The sequence below is a fragment of the Trichoplusia ni genome, chromosome 13 (genome assembly GCF_003590095.1).
Source record: "Trichoplusia ni isolate ovarian cell line Hi5 chromosome 13, tn1, whole genome shotgun sequence".
NCBI classification, from domain to species: Eukaryota; Metazoa; Arthropoda; class Insecta; order Lepidoptera; family Noctuidae; genus Trichoplusia; species Trichoplusia ni.
The window spans coordinates 11,274,058-11,291,681 of NC_039490.1; the positions used below are offsets into that span (position 1 = coordinate 11,274,058).

Here is a 17,624-nt window from a genome sequence, read left to right on the forward strand (position 1 = left end):
TAAAAAATAATCGTGTATATAATGTAATAATAAAAATAAATATTTATAACAATGGATTGGAACGTTTTAATAGTTATAGCTATTAAGGAATAATATTTGGTCAATCTTCTTTGGAGCTAACCTGTTTCTCCGTTCATTACACAAAAGGCCTGCTTTTGAAAACAATCTTTCTGAAGGTACCGATGTGGCAAGTATGCACAAATATTTTAGTGCCATTTTATGCAAGAACGGAAACAAAGTTTTATTTTCGTCCCAATATTTTATTGGATCCCTTTTTCGGTCCAAATATGGTAAGTCGATAAACTGTTTTACCATACTTGCTGCAGAAGTAAATGGTGTCATTTGATGAGAGGATTCTGTTATTTTTTTGTCTATGGGGCCCCAAATTTCATCAGTTTCGTCATCACAATCATTTATGGTATTGTCACTTGCGGCTGTAGAAATAACTGGTCCATCAGTTGTGCATATAGAAATAATTTCCTTCAATTCGTCTATCAACCACATCTGTGCATTGGTTGCATTGGTTTCAGTGGAGAAACCTTTTTTCTTGAACCTTGGATCTAAGATTGTTGCTTTGGCTGCCGTCCTGTTGAGTTCGTACACACCGAGACGTTTTTCGACCACATCCATTAATTTTTTTTTCAAAAACGTTCCGGTTTCCGTTTTTACATTTTTTTTGGAGATCGCGGTGCGTAATCCTAACACCAAAGGTATTACTGATGATAATGTCGGATACGCTTCTCCTGATAAAATAGAAGTAATTTTTTCAAAGGGCTGTAGCAACAAAACAGCGTCTTCCACCAAAAGCCATTCATTAGAGTTTAAATTGTTTGGAGGCGAGTCTAGCAGTGGTATAGTAGCGGATAGAGGTATTTTTAATTTTAAAAGCCGTTCCAGCATATAAAATGTACTGTTCCACCTTGTGCGAACGTCTTGTTTCAGTTTCAACATTTCTAAATTCATTTGTTTCTGCATATCTATTAGAGTGTAGCTTGATTTGGTGCTGTGCTTAAAATGGGTAACTATAGTCCGGCATTTATTTATTAAGTCGAAAAGAGGCTTGTTATGATCTTCTTCTGCGTCTCTATCTTTGATCTCAATGCAATCTTTTACTGAAAGGTTGATGGTATGAGCAACACAGTAATGATTCCTTTTGAATAAAAAATCATTAACCGCTTTTTTCATAGACGCGGCATTGTCCGTGACCACGGTAACAATTTTCGATTCAATTTGCCATTCATTGAAAATATGGCGTAGGGCGCTTGCAATATTCTCGGCAGTGTGCGTTTTATCAATTTCGGCAGTGGAAATTACAAGTGATCTTAAAATACTTGATTCAATGAAATTTATGATCAAACGAACTTACCAAGTGAAGTTCGATCCAAATTATGCGAGCAGCTTAATTCGACGCGATTTCAATTTTACTAGTTGTAGCAACACTTCCAAGCTACTAGCCTTGCACGTTATTTAAAGCAGGGAAACAAAAAATAACGACTGGTATCACTGTCCAGCCACATTATCTATGTTACCCCGCCTTGACTCATTAGTTTAAAGCCCTTAACATATTTGTTTTTAATTATATAAATTTTTTTTTTTTTTTTTTAATAAATAAAAACAAATATGAACGCGATGTATTATTTTTACGTTTATATATTGGGAGGGCTATTTCAAATAAATAATTATCTATAATAAATTTTTGGGTGGGAGCTCCTAAATCGCGTCGAATTAAGCTGCTCGCATAATTTGGATCGAACTTCACTTGGTAAGTTCGTTTGATCATAAATTATGCTACGCAGCTTAATTCGACGCGATTTCAATTTTACTAGTTGTAGATGTTTAAAGTAGATTAAGTAAAAATAATACGAAAAACTTTTAAATAATCATTTATTTATTCCTTTGTTTTTAACAATTGTTATTTAAGATAGATCGTGCGAAACATTCTTGGTCATTAACAATTTCTTTATTGTAATATTTGGCAAAAACTCCAGACGCTTCACTCCAACCAGCTGTCTTTCTTATAATATCTATATTTACTCCTAGTTTTTTAGCAGACGCTGTGGATGCATGGCGAGTACTATGAGCACTAAATATAGATGTATCCACACCGCTATTATGCAAGGTAGTCTTAATCCAGTGGCCTAAAGTCTGAGATGAAACCTCTCTATAAGGTTTCTTTAAACTTAAGAATAATTTTTCTTGGTTACAATTGCGTAACGAACTAGTTTTATTTAAATACTGAATAATACTTAAAGCTGGACAAATTTCAGGCCGAGGAGTGAAGAAAGGGAGTTTTAGCACAGGTTGATTCTCATTTAGTCTAGAAGTTTTAATAAAATCAGATATTTTAACAATTATATAATTTCCTTGATTAATAATTATATTTTTAATTTTGATAAGGGAGATTGTCTGGACACGATGAGCCGTTACCAAAGCCAAAAGAGTAACTGTTTTCTTAGAAATATCATTTAAACTCAAACTCTCATTAGGCCAAAATTGACTTAAATAATCTAAAACTATATTAGGTTCCCAAACAATATCATATCTTGGCGCAGGAGGTCTTAATTTGTATATTCCTTTCATAAATCTTCTTAATCTATCATCATCTATGGAATGGCCCATCAATAAACTAATAGCTGACCTATGAGAGTTAATTGTGCCATACCTTGCTCCCTGATCAAAAAGTTGCGTAAGATAATGTATAATTACAGGAACAGACGCAGATGAATAACAAAAATGATTAATCTCACAATACTTGATCCATGATCTAATACATACATTGTATTGCTTATAGGTATTATCAGACAACGAAGATAATATAATATCCACAGACCTTGAGGAAAGATGTCGATCTAAAAATGTTTTCCGGATAATTTCACGGCAATTAGTTCGAGTGATTTGTGAAGACTGTGATGCGATCTGAAAAGAGATACGAGCAAATGTTTATTTGGTGAAAAAATAATCTCTTCTGAAATAGTGGTTTCTTAGGTTTACGCGAATGTTAGACATTGAAATGAAACTACTTTTACGGATTTTATCGCGGTTTAATTTTAGATTTTAGTTCCCGACGTTTCGAAACCTTTGCAGGTATCATGGTCACGGGCAGACTGAGATGGTGTTCGTCTTGACAGAAGATGTTGCTCGTTCTACCTTCATATTTTAATTAATTATTTGTGGTCCGACCTACGCAGTATGAGCTCACTGTGTCTTGATGTCTTGCAGCGCTGCTCTTGGGTTTGGCCTTGAGTTTATTTATTATTGGATCCCAAGTAGGTGATATCTTCCAGCCATCTTCTCTATTGAAATTAGGGTGTTTTTTAATCTCAATAGCCTCGCGAAACATCCTAGGTAGGAATTTGGATTCTTTAGCGAGGATCTGTGGTTGGTCAAATCTAATATAATGGCTGGAACCTTCAGCATGTTCGGCGACTGCAGACTTCGTTGAGCGGCGGTCAAATATGAAGGTAGAACGAGCAACATCTTCTGTCAAGACGAACACCATCTCAGTCTGCCCGTGACCATGATACCTGCAAAGGTTTCGAAACGTCGGGAACTAAAATCTAAAATTAAACCGCGATAAAATCCGTAAAAGTAGTTTCATTTCAATCTCTTCTGAAATCTTAATTCTCTGATATAACGGGTACCATGATTGAGTAGGCCAGTTTGGTATAACTACAATACCTTCTGCCTTATCATTTATTATTTTTCGTAACATTTTTAAAATCAAACAAAAAGGAGGAAACGCGTAAAAGTGAAGTCGAGACCAGGAAAACGTAAAAGCATCTACAGCCCAGGCATCAGGATCTTGCTTCCAAGACACAAAGGTAGAACATTTCTTATTATTTCTGCTTGCAAACAAGTCAATATTCGGTCGGCCAAATGAATGGACGATCTTATCAAACGCATAATCTGCAAGTTCCCATTCTGTGTCTCGGAATCCTACTCTAGACATCTCATCGGCTTCTACATTATCTTTAGTATTTATGTAAGACGCAAATATAAAAATCTTTCTGTCTTCACACCACTGCCAAATCTGACGACTAATTTCCTCAAGATGTGGATATTGTACACTACCCATTTTATTAATACATGCTATTGCTGTAGTATTATCTATCCTTAAAAGAATTTCCGTATTATTAATATCCTTAGCATACAATTTCAAAGCAAAGAAAGCTGCTTTGAGTTCTAATATATTAATATGCTGTAATCTTTCTTCTTTGGTCCAATACCCAAAAGCTCTATTATCATTACAATATGCTCCCCATCCCGTAAGCGATGCATCTGAGAATATTTCGCGCATATAAACTTGATTTTTTATTATTGCATAATCGTTCTTAATATGCTGTAACCACCATAACATATCTTCACGTAAATTATGTGGAATTTTTACTATTTGATCATAAGAAGAGTTTTTTAACAACGATAAAAATTTAAAACGTTCAAATCTCTTAGTATATAACCAAGCATAGTCCATTGCTGGGCAAGCCGATATTAATATTCCAATAAACCTAGCATAATCACGTAAATAACACCTTTTCATATCTAAAAACTTTAAAATTAAATTATAAATCTTATGTCTTTTATCACTGGGTAATTTTATTATCATCCTTGTAGAATCAAAAATAAATCCTAAATATTTACATTCTTTTGAAGGTGTTAAAAAACTCTTTTCATAATTTATAAAAAATCCTAATTTTTCAATAATGTTTTTAATAGTCAAAACATTCTTGCTACATTCTTGAAAGGAATTACCAAAAATCAATATATCATCTAAATAAATAACACATAATATTCCTTTCGAACGACAAAATTCCATGACTGGTTTTAACAACTATGTGCATAATAATTCAATCTTTGAAACCCTAGTTCACATAAATACCCTTTAATAAAAACCTTTGTTAAGTCCTAGCTACCGCATTAGGTTAAGTAACCTGTAATGGTAGATTAGTGTGATTATTAAATAAATAAATAAATAAATAAATAAATAACTTGGTAAAAACATAAGGGGCCGTTGCTAATCCGAACGGCAAACAATTATAATTATAAAGATTATTATTAAACTTAAATTTTAAATATTTTTTATGTGATTCATGTATAGGTAATAAATAATATGCATCTTTAAGATCTATAGAAGCCATGAAGCAGCCTAATGAAATTAGTTTTGATGCAGTTCGATAGTCTTCTAATCTAAAATGGATTGTTTTTACAAACTTATTTAAACATTTTAAATTTAATATAAAACGATTTTCTCCATTGGGTTTTGGAACAAGAAATACTGTGGAAATAAATTCATTTTCTTCATGGTCACATTTTGAAATGGCATTTATATTAATTAATTTTTGTATGCATTTATTATAATGCACTAACTCCTTATCGGAGTGTGAAATAGTATAAGGCATATCCTCACGAATAGGGTTGGATAAGAAAGGGATCTTATACAGTGGCGTAGCGTGCCATTTTGGCGCCTGGGGCGGGAGACCCACTTTGCCGCCCCCATTCTATAGGTGCTTAATTAAAATTAAATTGCACAGGCAATGAGATACTTTTTATTGAAGAAAAAATTGGATGAGCGGTTTTACAAGCGGATTCTACGAGCCTTATGAGCAGCGAAGTCAGAAATAACTTTGTCAAAATCAATATTAGCAGCCAATTCTTGTTCAATCGACAATATAGCCAAGTTTGATAATCTAGCGGAGCTCATAGTAGATCTGAGGTAATTTTTTATTAGCTTCAACTTCGAAAAACTTCTCTCACAGCTTGCCACACTAATCGCCAAAGTCAAATATATACGAATCAAGATGACTATATTTGGAACCGAAATTCCGAGATTCAGTTTTTGAATGAACTGGAGGAGCTCCAGTGGTCCTTTACCACTTATATCTTCCTCTGATTCAGAACAGGCAATAAATTGCTGGAGACGCTTCCGCTCCATCTGAAACTCGTCCTTGTCGATGTCTTCTAATACATGGGAAAGATCACACTCGAACTTGCTGTCCAAAAGTTTTGCTGGCATCAAAAATCCGAACTTGTCCGATATTTCTTGAATTTGCTGGAATCGAGTCGTCATTTCTTGAATGATCTTGTCCAATGATGCGAACACCTCTCGACGGATTTCCTGCTCGTGAGACAAAGCTGCATCTGCAGAAGATTCATCGCCATGCATGCGTTTTTTCCTGCGAATTCTTCTCGTTTTGAGTTCGATTCCGAGTTTTTCGCAAAGAGTCTTAGCAAAGTCAATTGCTTCTTGCACTAAACGGTCTCTACTTTCCACTAAGAGGGTTTTCAAAGCGCAGAGTTTCTGAGCACACTTATCCACACTTAGTCCTCGTTGCTGCAGGTAAATCTGTGCGTCATCTACTTCAGGTAGCACTGCAGCCCAAAAGCCAAGAAAAGTTAGGAAGTTAAATGACTGCATGGCTGTCAGGAGAAGACTGGCTCCCGACCTTGTTTCGGAAGTTTGAGATGAATCTGTTAATTGTTCCAGTACCTCAAGAACTCCCTCAAACTTATTTTTAAGCATCTTGACAGCTACATGTCTAGCGCTCCAACGCGTTTCAGTGACTCGTTTCACTGCTTGACCTGTGACGGCAACCAAAGCGTTCCATCTAACAGTTGATGCAGAAAAGAAGGCAAATAGCTTCTCTAGAATTCCAAAAAACGTCACCGAATTCACTGATTCAGAAGCAGCGTGTACCCCAGCCAAGTTTAGTGAGTGGTTTGTGCATGCAACGAATAGAGCTTTCGGATTTAGTGCTTTAATCCGGGCTTGAACTCCATTGTGGATCCCTGACATTGTGGCAGCATTGTCATAAGCCTGTCCTCTCAGATTCTGTATGTCCAGTCCGTCTGATGTTATCTTCGCGATTATATCGTTGCTGAGATCTTCTGCATTTTTTCCTTTTGGTTGGAAGAAGTCAATGAAAGATTCTACCACAGCGACTTTTTCTCCTTCGATATGTACGTATCGCAGAACTTGGCTCATTTGGTCATTGTGGGAGATGTCTGGTGTACTGTCGAAGATTACGCAATAATATTTAGCTTTTTGAATACGACGGATGATGGTGGATCGAACTTGCTGTCCCAGTAAATTTATAAATTCATTCTGGGTTTCTGGAGACAGATATGAAACTGACACTCTTGCTCCCAGCTTTATCTTTGTCAGGTGTTCCATTAGAAGAGGATCGTGTTTACCTAGGAGGTGCACTAACTCTAGAAAGTTCCCGCGATTGCCACTATCATCTCCTCGAATGTCTTCTCGATGTCCTCTGAAGGCCAGATTCTGTTTGGCTAAGAACTGGATAATATTCAGCAACCTGTACAATACATCCCTCCATTTCTTCTCCTCACTTTCGAAAACTTCTTGTTGTTTCTGATCGATGGTTGCTTTACAGTTCAGGCGAACTTCCAACTCCTTCCATTTCAAGAAGCTCTGTTCATGGCCCAGGTTATTTTCATGGTCTCCGATTCTTGGATTTAGCTTCCACCATTTGTTGAATCCTTCTTCAGATGCGAAGTTCGAGCCGGAATTGCCAAACAGCTTGCAAGAAAAACAATACAAAGACTGCTTCAGAGGCGAGTACACCAGCCATGTTCGGAGAACCTTTTCGCCATTAGATAATGGTTTGTAGAACCACTCTTTGGTTAGTTTTCGGGTACCGCCTTTCGTTGAAGTCCCTGAGCGAACAACATCGGCAAATTTGGAATCGATGTGCTGTACTGAGTCAGACCCGCGACGTACTAGAAGCGTTCTGACTTCGTCGGTCATAGGAGAAGGCCAGCAACCTACATCGTCGAGATTCACATCTTTGACTTCGGCAGGAGCAGAAGGCACGATTTCAATTATGTCTTCTTTGGCAACATTCACTTTTTCTGCAGGCTTATGACTAGATGCTTGAGGCACATCTGGTGAGTCGACTTCGTCTTGACCCTGCTCTGTGGTGGGACCAGAACTACTTCCAACTGCGACGCCAGGCACGTCTTCTTCTTGTGCCTGTAAAATAAGTTATGTATTCTCATGAATATTGGCTAGAAGACACGTTAGAATTTCAAATAAGTATTTTAACTATCACAAAACAAAAGTGGTTTTGGTGACGGCGCGGCTAAATGAAAAATTATGTTACCTATCATAAATAATCAAGTGATCAAAAAACAAAGAAAATATTCCTAGACATTTACAAAACATTCCCAATACAAAATTTCATCTTATTTTGTTTAGCGGCTTAGGCTATAGAGCTGACAACTAAAAACAAACGCACATACATACACATTTTGATTTTTTACTTTAGATAAAGAACCTTGCAATTTATTGCGAGCGACCCAGCCAATAAAATGTCTAAAATAACTGGAGTAATTCTAGGCCACACACGATTCTAGATGGAGGAATCATATATCTACTTACACTGGAATCACTTCCGCTGCTGCAGGATGCCACCGAAGACGTTAACGTGGCTTTCGAACCAGAACTAGAACTGAAATATTTCAGTAATGCACCTTGAGACTTTTTCGCATCTGCTGCTTTCTTAGCCCTTTTTTTGCGGAATTCCGCACCGCTTTCTTTGACTCTTTTCATTTTCAAAAACTAATTCAAAGATTGGGTAAAGATCTAAATGTTTAGTTTTAGAAGATTCAATAGTATTTAAAAGATCGAAACACAATCAAAACAACTTTCGTTCCGTATCCAAAACTCTCGCAAAACAAACATACGAGTAATGCGTGATTGCGTAATGGCACTTCACGATGCACTAAAACAAACAAAGTACCTACAAATGAATGCGTAGTACTAATTCAATGAGTGCGAAAGAGAGGCATCGACACGGGCCGACTCGTAAAACAAAAGATTTCAGATTCAGATCAACTCGGTTCGCGCGCGTTGCCTCGCCGGCGTGGCGGGCGGGCGGCGCGGCGTGATGCGATGTTGCCGTTCGTATGTAAACAAACAAACCTTATAAAGAGCTCTGTCAGTAATTTAGCAATTTTTCTTTTAAATAAATTTTAAAAAATCCTTTGTGCGCAAAATTTTATATAAAAATGGAAAATTATACTGTGTAATGAAATGAATGAATCATAGATCAGATCTCAACCCGCTTCAACGGCGACATTTTGCCGCCCCCGCGGGCTGCCGCCTGGGGCGGGCCGCCCCCTCCGCCCCACCCACGCTACGCCACTGATCTTATAACCTTCTAGCCAAGATAATATTAGCGGATCATTGGTTATCATTTCCCATTGTTTAGAGAAGAAAGCCAATCGGCCTGCATACTGTACCTCCAAGTCTGGCATCAACGTCGCTGATGTCGCTGCCGTTGCCTCGACGCCGGAGGCGGCGGCGGCGGCGGTGGTGAGCTGCGCCGATAATAGCGCTGGCGGCTGCTCGCTGGTGCTGGCGCTGGTGCTGCTCGCTCCTGCGTTGCCTCCCCATATTGGTACGCGCCGCCCCTCTCCGATATGGGATCTTGGAGTTTAAAGTCCTAACATTAGGTGTAACTATATTCTTGGTGTTCAAAAAAGGCCTGTTTTGTATTGCCTTTAACATTTGTCCAGATTTGTCAATTGATTGGGCTGCCTTTAATTTTTCACATATGTTATCACCAAAAAGATATTTTCCGGGTACTGTGTCAGTTATTATTTCTTTCATCTTTACGTTAATCGAACTAATTATATATAATCTCCTTCTTTTAGTCTCCGTCTGGTATAAGTCACATAACAACCGACATGCGTCGCTTAGAGGTTTTAATGTTGCAGATTTGTTATCAGTTAGGCAATTATTTGCCTCACATATTAGCATATACATTGATTTGCTAAGTGCTGATAATGACACACCCATCTCCTTTTGTCGGTAGCAAATTGATAGATCTCTCTTTACTAACCCCTCTGGTAAGGCAGCCCTTACCTCTGGATTTAATATTGGTGGTATTAGTAAATCTAAGTTATTTGGTATAGGGTAGTTTTTTATAATCTCATCCCTGTTAACTTCTTTTAACCCTTTTTGAAGGACCTCCCGCCATCGGGCTGCAATATCCTTATGGACGGGAGGTCCTAGGTCTGTATTTATCTCAGGAGCTTCGCCTAACAAAGATAGTATACTGCCTTCCAATTCCAAGTCATTCGTTTCTGATTTTTCACTCTCGACCTGTTTCTTTGGTGAACCAGGCAACTCTTCAGTTAAAGGAATGGGAGGCCCTGTGTTAACCGTTTGGATTAAATCACCATATTCAGGCGTATCAGTGGTAAAAGGTAAGGTATCCGGTACCATATCATGAAGCGTGTCATATTCTATTCTCCTATCTTCCGTCTCTTCTTGAGTGGCTTCTGAAAATTACGTTTGTAATGTTACATTTAATTTTATATGTAACTCATAATCCCATTAATTAAAGCGAGGGTAGGTCTTAAAGAAAAATTAATAAAATTTTCTTTTAATCTTATGTAGCCAAATAAAAAGTTGTTATGGACAACTTATTAATCTGAATTATGAAAGAGGTAACCCAAAAATAGTATCTCGTATCATAACATTTAAAAATAGGAATATAAGAAAACAGAGGTAACCCATTTCGGTATCTCGTATTTTATCATTCAATAATAGCTATTCTAAAGATATGACAGAGGTAACCCATACTGGTATCTCGCATCATAATCTTTTGAGCATAATTGTTAATTTAATATGACAGAGGAAACCCATAGCGGTATCTCGCATCATATATAGGACTTACCCTGGTTTTCATCACTCGAACTTGACGGTAGACGCATAACACGTTTTCTTGTCGGCTCATGTAACTTTTTTTCTAACTTCCTTATCTTTCTGCGTATCTCTTCTTCGTCATCCTTATTCGATTTTCTCTTCCTTCTTCCCATTTGTCACGTTTTTATTAAAATTCTATACTTTTTTTAAAAAATTTAAAAAACCAACGTGCGAAGGCTCTGAGCACGAAAATGTCAATGAGTCAAGGCGGGGTAACATAGATAATGTGGCTGGACAGTGATACCAGTCGTTATTTTTTGTTTCCCTGCTTTAAATAACGTGCAAGGCTAGTAGCTTGGAAGTGTTGCTACAACTAGTAAAATTGAAATCGCGTCGAATTAAGCTGCGTAGCATAATGTGCGGTTACACTGATAAAACTTTTATTGCTATCAGAAGTCCAAATGTCGGAGGTAATAGCTATGTATTCGATGTGATGTAATTGTTTTTTGACTTGTCCAGAACAAATTGTATATTTTTCCTCTAGCATTTGCACTAAATTCTTACGACTAGGGATTACATAGTCCGGGTTTAGGGTATGAGTAAATTTCCGGAACCCTTTATTTTCTACCAATTGGAAAGGCTGGTAGTCCATTATTACCATATTTAGCAAAGCATCATCTCCCGATTTTGGCTTTAACTTGGCAGGGACAGCCAATCTGGTTTGCCTTAGCCTCTTAGCTGGGGGCTCGTCGTTAGTTGGTACCGAAGCAGATATGGCTTGTGATTGTGAGTTTGCTACACTGGTAGAGGCGAGGGATGATGAGATAGGTTCTGAAGACGTCGAAGGAAAAATGTCAGATGTGATGTCAACATGCCTTTTTTTGATGTGTAACATCATTGTGCTAGTGTTTCCTGAATATTTGTAAGATAAGTTACACTTTTTACAAGTTACCTTCCCATCGATTGGTGAGTTGAAGACTTCCCAAACAATAGACGTTTTTTTCGGGGCCATTGTTCTAAAAAATAAAACATAAAAAAAACATTATTATTTTGTTTTAATAAATAAATTTACATACACAAATAATATATTAAATAGTAACAAATTACGCCATAATTAAATTACAAAACACGCCGCTTCTTAATCTATAAAGAGATTATTCCCTCATAAACAGTAAAAACTAGAAAGTACATACTTGCTTAAAATGTCATAAAATTATATCGTTAATATTCAAATTTATCGACATTGATAAGTAATATCGGTATTATATTAACTCATACTACACTACAAACCATAGACAATATTAATTTAATTAATATTGTCTTTGGAAATATTTATAAGAATAATATTGGAAAAAAATCAAAGAAACAATTAATTTAATTGTTTCTTTCTACAAGTACAACAATGAATTTGGTTATGTTTTTACAAAGACCATAGGTATTTACAAGAACAAATCTTAATAAATTTTAATTACTGCTGTAACAATAATTAAAATATTTAGTATATTTAACTTGTTTGTGTTTCTATGTTTTAAAAGTGTTAAAACAAAATATGTAAACATTTCATTAGATATCATCAAACAACTAATATGGCGCTCGAGACTTGAATTGAGATCACTGTATTTATTATATTTAACAACTAATTAAGTTATTCTGTCTATCCAATCTAATTTGTAACCCCTAACTTTTGATGTAAAAAGTTTATCATCGTACATCGTATTTGCACACCAAAGTTTCTATAAAAACATTCAACCAATGTATAAGAATTTTCTTACCTTTTTATGATTTAAACACTCACTTGTTACTTTTAGTAGGTCAAGTATTTATATACTTAATATAATAAAATGTATTACTTAGTGAAAACACGATGTTAATTAAAATATAATACGATAACAAACAAAATTAAATGCCTAATATAATACGGAATTAAAATTTGGCGCCACCATTTGACATGCAACTCGTCGCGTCGCGTCACCGGTCGGCGCGCGGCGTCAGCAACTTCATTCGGGATAACTCGGTTCCGTTCGTTATTCATTCGGGCGGAGCGTTCCGCCCGCATCAGCTTATTCAAGGCTTATTCGCATTGCATCGCATTCGATCTATTTCGTACTCGCTCGAACTGGACACGAGTTGACGCGATTGCGGTTTCAAACTGAAACCGGGTTGGATAGACTCTAGCTCGGTTTGATGCGAGTTGCCCTCAACCCGAATTGATTCGGTTTGGCAAACCGGGTTGTCACATCTCTACTTCCGCCCACTCCTTCGTTTATACTGTAACTGGTTGTACACGTTGATAAAATATATAACTTGTTTCATCATAAAAGTGCTGTTTAATTCAAAATCATCATCAGGTTATGGGCCCAGTTCATGCCCAGGCACATATAACAGCACATAGATTGACGTTAGTAAAAATCCAAAGTCAAAATCGTCGAGAAGGAAAAAGTGAGGTTATTCACGCGGCGTGGTGCTCGGGCTCGGGTACTGCGAAACATCGTCGAGAAGTAATACTTGTTCATAGTTGGAAGAGGACAATGTCAGGATGGAGGCAAATAACAACAACGTCAATGTGATCAATTTAGAAGGAGCCAGAAATTGGAATATATGGAAATTCCAGACCACAGTACAGTTGAGGGGCCTTGGGTGGTTAAACATCGTGGAGGGAAAACAAGTGAAGCCTGAAGAAGCCAGTGAGATACCTGCATGGGAATCTAAAGATGCCAAAGCGCAAACGTTACTGGTTACACGAATGTCTGAAGAGGTGATGCTACATATTATTACATGTACGAGTTCTGCCGAGATGTGGCGAAAACTTCAAAGCGTATATGAACAGAAAACTGAGACTAGTGTGCACATCATACAGCAAAGATTCTTTCAATATAAATTTGAAAGAGGTACCGACATGTCTATTTTCCTATCTAAGATACAAGAACTACAAAACCAATTGAAACAGATGGGTGAAGAAATTTCAAATAAGTTCGTAATCACGAAAGTATTAATGTCGTTACCAGACGAATATAAACATTTCGTTTCTGCATGGGAGTCGGCGCCTGAAGAAAAACAAACATTTGATAACCTAGTAGCCAGACTACTGATTGAAGAAGAGCGAGTAAAAGAGAAGAACGAAGGAGCACAGCAAGCTACAACTTCTGCATTCTTTGTGAAAAATAAAGGACAAACAAAAGGTTTCAAATTTAGTAAAAGTGGACATTATCAAACCGGCAGTAAAAGTAACAATAACAATAAATCTAATAGTGAAGTGAACGTGAGTAATAATAATAACTGTTTCTATTGCGGGAAGTTCGGACATTATAAAGCACAGTGTCGTTTTCGAAAACAAAGAATGTCTAGTGAAAATAAAACTAATAGTATTCGTAACGCCTTTGTCGTGTCAAATCTGTCGCATCAACTACAAAAATCAAGGTGGCTAGTGGATTCTGGTGCTAGCGAACACATGTGCAGGGATCGTGCATTATTTAAATCATTTTCAAATACTTCGCCAAAGCCTGTAATCATCGGAAATGGAGCAGCGATAAATGCGCTTGGTTACGGACAGATGGCAGTGCAAGTATCAAACGGAAGTGAATGGATTGAAACAGTGATAGACAACGTATTGTATGTCCCCGAACTTAAAACGAACTTGTTCTCGGTAAATCGCGCCACAGACAAAGGTTATGTCATGGTGACAGATGACAGTTCATGCAAATTTTTCAAGTCAAACAAAATTTGTGCGGTTGCGGAAAGAATTGGAAATTCATTTTATTTGGATCTACGCTTCAATAATAATGGTGAAATTGCGAGTACTGCAGAATTAGTGTCGAACGATCTAAACGAGTGGCACAAAAAATTGGCGCATCAAAACTTCTCCTATGTAAAAGACATCTTGCAGAACCTGTCACTTCACAATCTCGGCTTATAGAGAATGAAAGACACTCTCATACTGAAGGCGAAAATGTAGAAGTGGTGAAAGATCTTGGTAAGTATGGGAAAATTAAAGAATTATTAAATTGTTGTCTAATTACATCCATACTTAATATAAAAACTGTGAAACTGAGTTTGCTTGTTATGCTTTCATGGTTTGAAAACAACTGATTTATATTTAACAACCTTTTTGATGCAATGGTCACTATGCTGGACTACCAAACTGATGGTCCTGGGTTCGATTCCCGGTGTGGTCAATATTTGTGTGATGAACATGTTTGTTTGCTGTGGTCTGGGTCTTATAATATGTATCTATTTATAATAAGTATATTAAGTTTATCAGTTGTGTTAGCACCCATAACACAAGCTAATCAATAGCTTACCTTGTGGCTAACCGACCATGTGTGAAATGTGTCCCGATATTATATTATAATACATATTTTTTGTTGGTGATTAGATAATTTGATACACAACTAGCGCTGATACTGTTCTACTAGTACTCTTATATTATGTTCTGCAATTTTTATTCATACAATTCTTATTATGTTTTACAGAGCATCGCAACATACATATGAAATGTGTTAGTAAGAAGCCAGTCAAACAGGTTGCTGTAACTAAAAGTGAGCGTGCTCTGTATCAGAAAATTTTGAAAGTTGGTGTGAAACTCAGCAAATGCCGTAGCAAGGTTAAGAACCAGGCAGTCAAGATCAAGGCCCTGCAAAATATCACAACAAATCCACAATTTCTGGAAACTCTAGACAAAATGTCTAGCACATCCAAGATTTTAACGTTACTGCAATTTAGAGAGCATAAAAAAGAAAAAAAAGGGCGGCGTTTCACTTTAGAGGAAAAAATTGTAGCTTTGACTATGCTCAAACAAAGCCCAAAAGGATACAGATTCCTGAGGAAAATCTTTATCCTGCCATCAAGACAAATTTTAATAAAATTAATAAATATGGCAGATATAAATGCTGGCATCAATAAATAATTGATGGCTGTTGTGATAAATAAATAAAGCAGTTTTATATTTGCAACGAAATGTGATTTATTTAACTAAACGTCAACCTTTTTACTTCAGTCTCAGAATACTAGAGCTAGTGTTACCAACTGCAAAAAATACATTTCTATGCATAAAGGTGGAATTACATTGTATTATTTTATCACCCCCGCTCAATGTAATTACACCCCAATAACCCAGTACATAATACAAGTATTACATCTCTTTAATGTTACCTACACTACATTTTCCTAAGAAACGAGTTATCAACTCTCTATTTAAGGACTTTGTAAGCATATCAGCTGGTTGATCACTCGTTTTGACATATTTTAAACACAACTTATTATTTTTAATCAACTCCTTTATAAAGTGATAACGAATATCAACATGTTTTAAGCGTTTGACAGAGTCAGTGCAGGCAACTGATATAGCTGACTGATTATCACAATAAATAGGCACTGGACACACATTCTTTATGTTAAAATCATTTAACAAATTAACAAGCCAACAGGCTTCGCTGGCAGCCATGCTAATAGCAACATATTCCGACTCTGTAGAAGATAAACTTACAGACACCTGTTTCTTTGAACACCAGGAGATTAAACAATCAGAAAATTTAAACAGATAACCTGTAGTTGACCTTCTGTCAGTAAGATCACCTCCCCAGTCTGCATCACAGTACCCTTCCAATATAATATTATTACATTTATAAACTAACTTATAATCTAGAGTATGCTTGACATAGCGCAATACTCTTTTCAAGGCACTCAATAACATATTGTTTGCATATTTTTGATATCTACTTAACAAAGACACAGTAAAACATAAATCAGGTCTAGTGCCAGACACAGCATACATTAGACATCCTATCATAAATAAATAATAAATAATAAATAAATAATATGAAAAAAAATATTGACATTCGTAACGCGCGTTTTTTAAAATATGCAAAATTAAATGTATACTTTTCAATAGTTCTGAGAGATTTTCTTAATATTTTTTTCCGTAAGAACCATCCTTGGACTTCCACAAACATTTAAAAAAAAGAATTATCGAAATCGGTTCAGCCGTTCACACGTGATGCCGTGACAACGCGAAACGGGTTTCATTTTTATATATATAGAAGATAGAAGATACGTAGATTATAAGTTATAACCAAATTGTAATATTATGTAGTCACCAAAAGTTACCAAAAATCGATATGAAGCTGTCAACTTACCGTAATTAAACAAACACTTATTAACAAACAAAAAACTTCTTAGTCTTTATAACAAAACAAACTTTATCAAAAACTTAGAAAGCGGTTATGGATGTGATGCCACAGATTACCACAGTTTTTTTTTTAACTGGCTTGGCTGTTCAGCCATTCGCCAATGACGCCAATGTCAAGTTAGGGAAACAGATACTACCACAGATTACTAAATAGGATATGCGAAATTATAAAATAGTGCAATAGAATTTAATTAAGTAACCACGTTTCCGAACAAACGGTGCTCTTTTAATATAGTCTATGGCTGTGAATGACGTTGACATTCGTATGAAAAAAAATATTGACATTCGTAACGCGCGTTGTTTAAAATATGCAAAATTAAATGTATACTTTTCAATAGTTCTGAGAGATTTTCTTAATATTTTTTTCCGTAAGAACCATCCTTGGACTTCCACAAACATTTAAAAAAAAGAATTATCGAAATCGGTTCAGCCGTTCACACGTGATGCCGTGACAACGCGAAACGGGTTTCATTTTTATATATATAGAAGATAGAAGATACGTAGATTATAAGTTTACAATTTGTTTATGTGACTTTTTAAATAAAAGTGATTTTGTATTAAAAATAAGTCATGGGTGATACATTAATTTGCGTTATTTGCAACAAAAGTAGTGGCAAAATAACATTATTTTCTGACGAGACATTGAAAAAATGTGAATTAATTTTAAAACTGCGAAAGAAACATAACCTTAAGTACAATGACATCATTTTTCCACGTGAATACACAGAGGGTGGCTATCACAGGGAATGTTACAAATCATTCACAGGGCTA

General features: G+C 36.2%; 2 protein-coding genes across 3 annotated transcripts; both read right to left on the bottom strand.

Annotated features, from left to right (window-relative positions):
* On the bottom strand, positions 1-1,600 carry LOC113500091 (zinc finger BED domain-containing protein 1-like). The gene has a single exon (XM_026880764.1). The coding sequence runs from the start codon at positions 1,183-1,185 to the stop codon at positions 67-69; it is 1,119 nt and encodes a 372-aa protein (XP_026736565.1). The 5' UTR covers positions 1,186-1,600; the 3' UTR covers positions 1-66.
* Positions 1,601-1,641: 41 nt separating this feature from the next.
* Positions 1,642-11,268, bottom strand: LOC113500090. 2 transcript variants are annotated; one of them, XM_026880763.1, is made up of 3 exons: positions 10,701-11,268; positions 9,259-10,302; positions 1,642-2,916 (listed from the first exon to the last, which is right to left on the bottom strand). In XM_026880763.1, exons 1-3 carry the CDS (start codon positions 10,840-10,842, stop codon positions 2,882-2,884), a joined length of 1,221 nt encoding a protein of 406 aa, XP_026736564.1. In that variant the 5' UTR covers positions 10,843-11,268; the 3' UTR covers positions 1,642-2,881. The 2 variants fall into 2 exon arrangements, with proteins under 2 accessions (XP_026736564.1, XP_026736563.1); XM_026880762.1 differs by lacking the exon at positions 1,642-2,916 and adding an exon at positions 7,694-7,987 and having other exon boundaries at positions 10,701-11,267.
* Between the last annotated feature and the right edge of the window lie 6,356 nt (positions 11,269-17,624).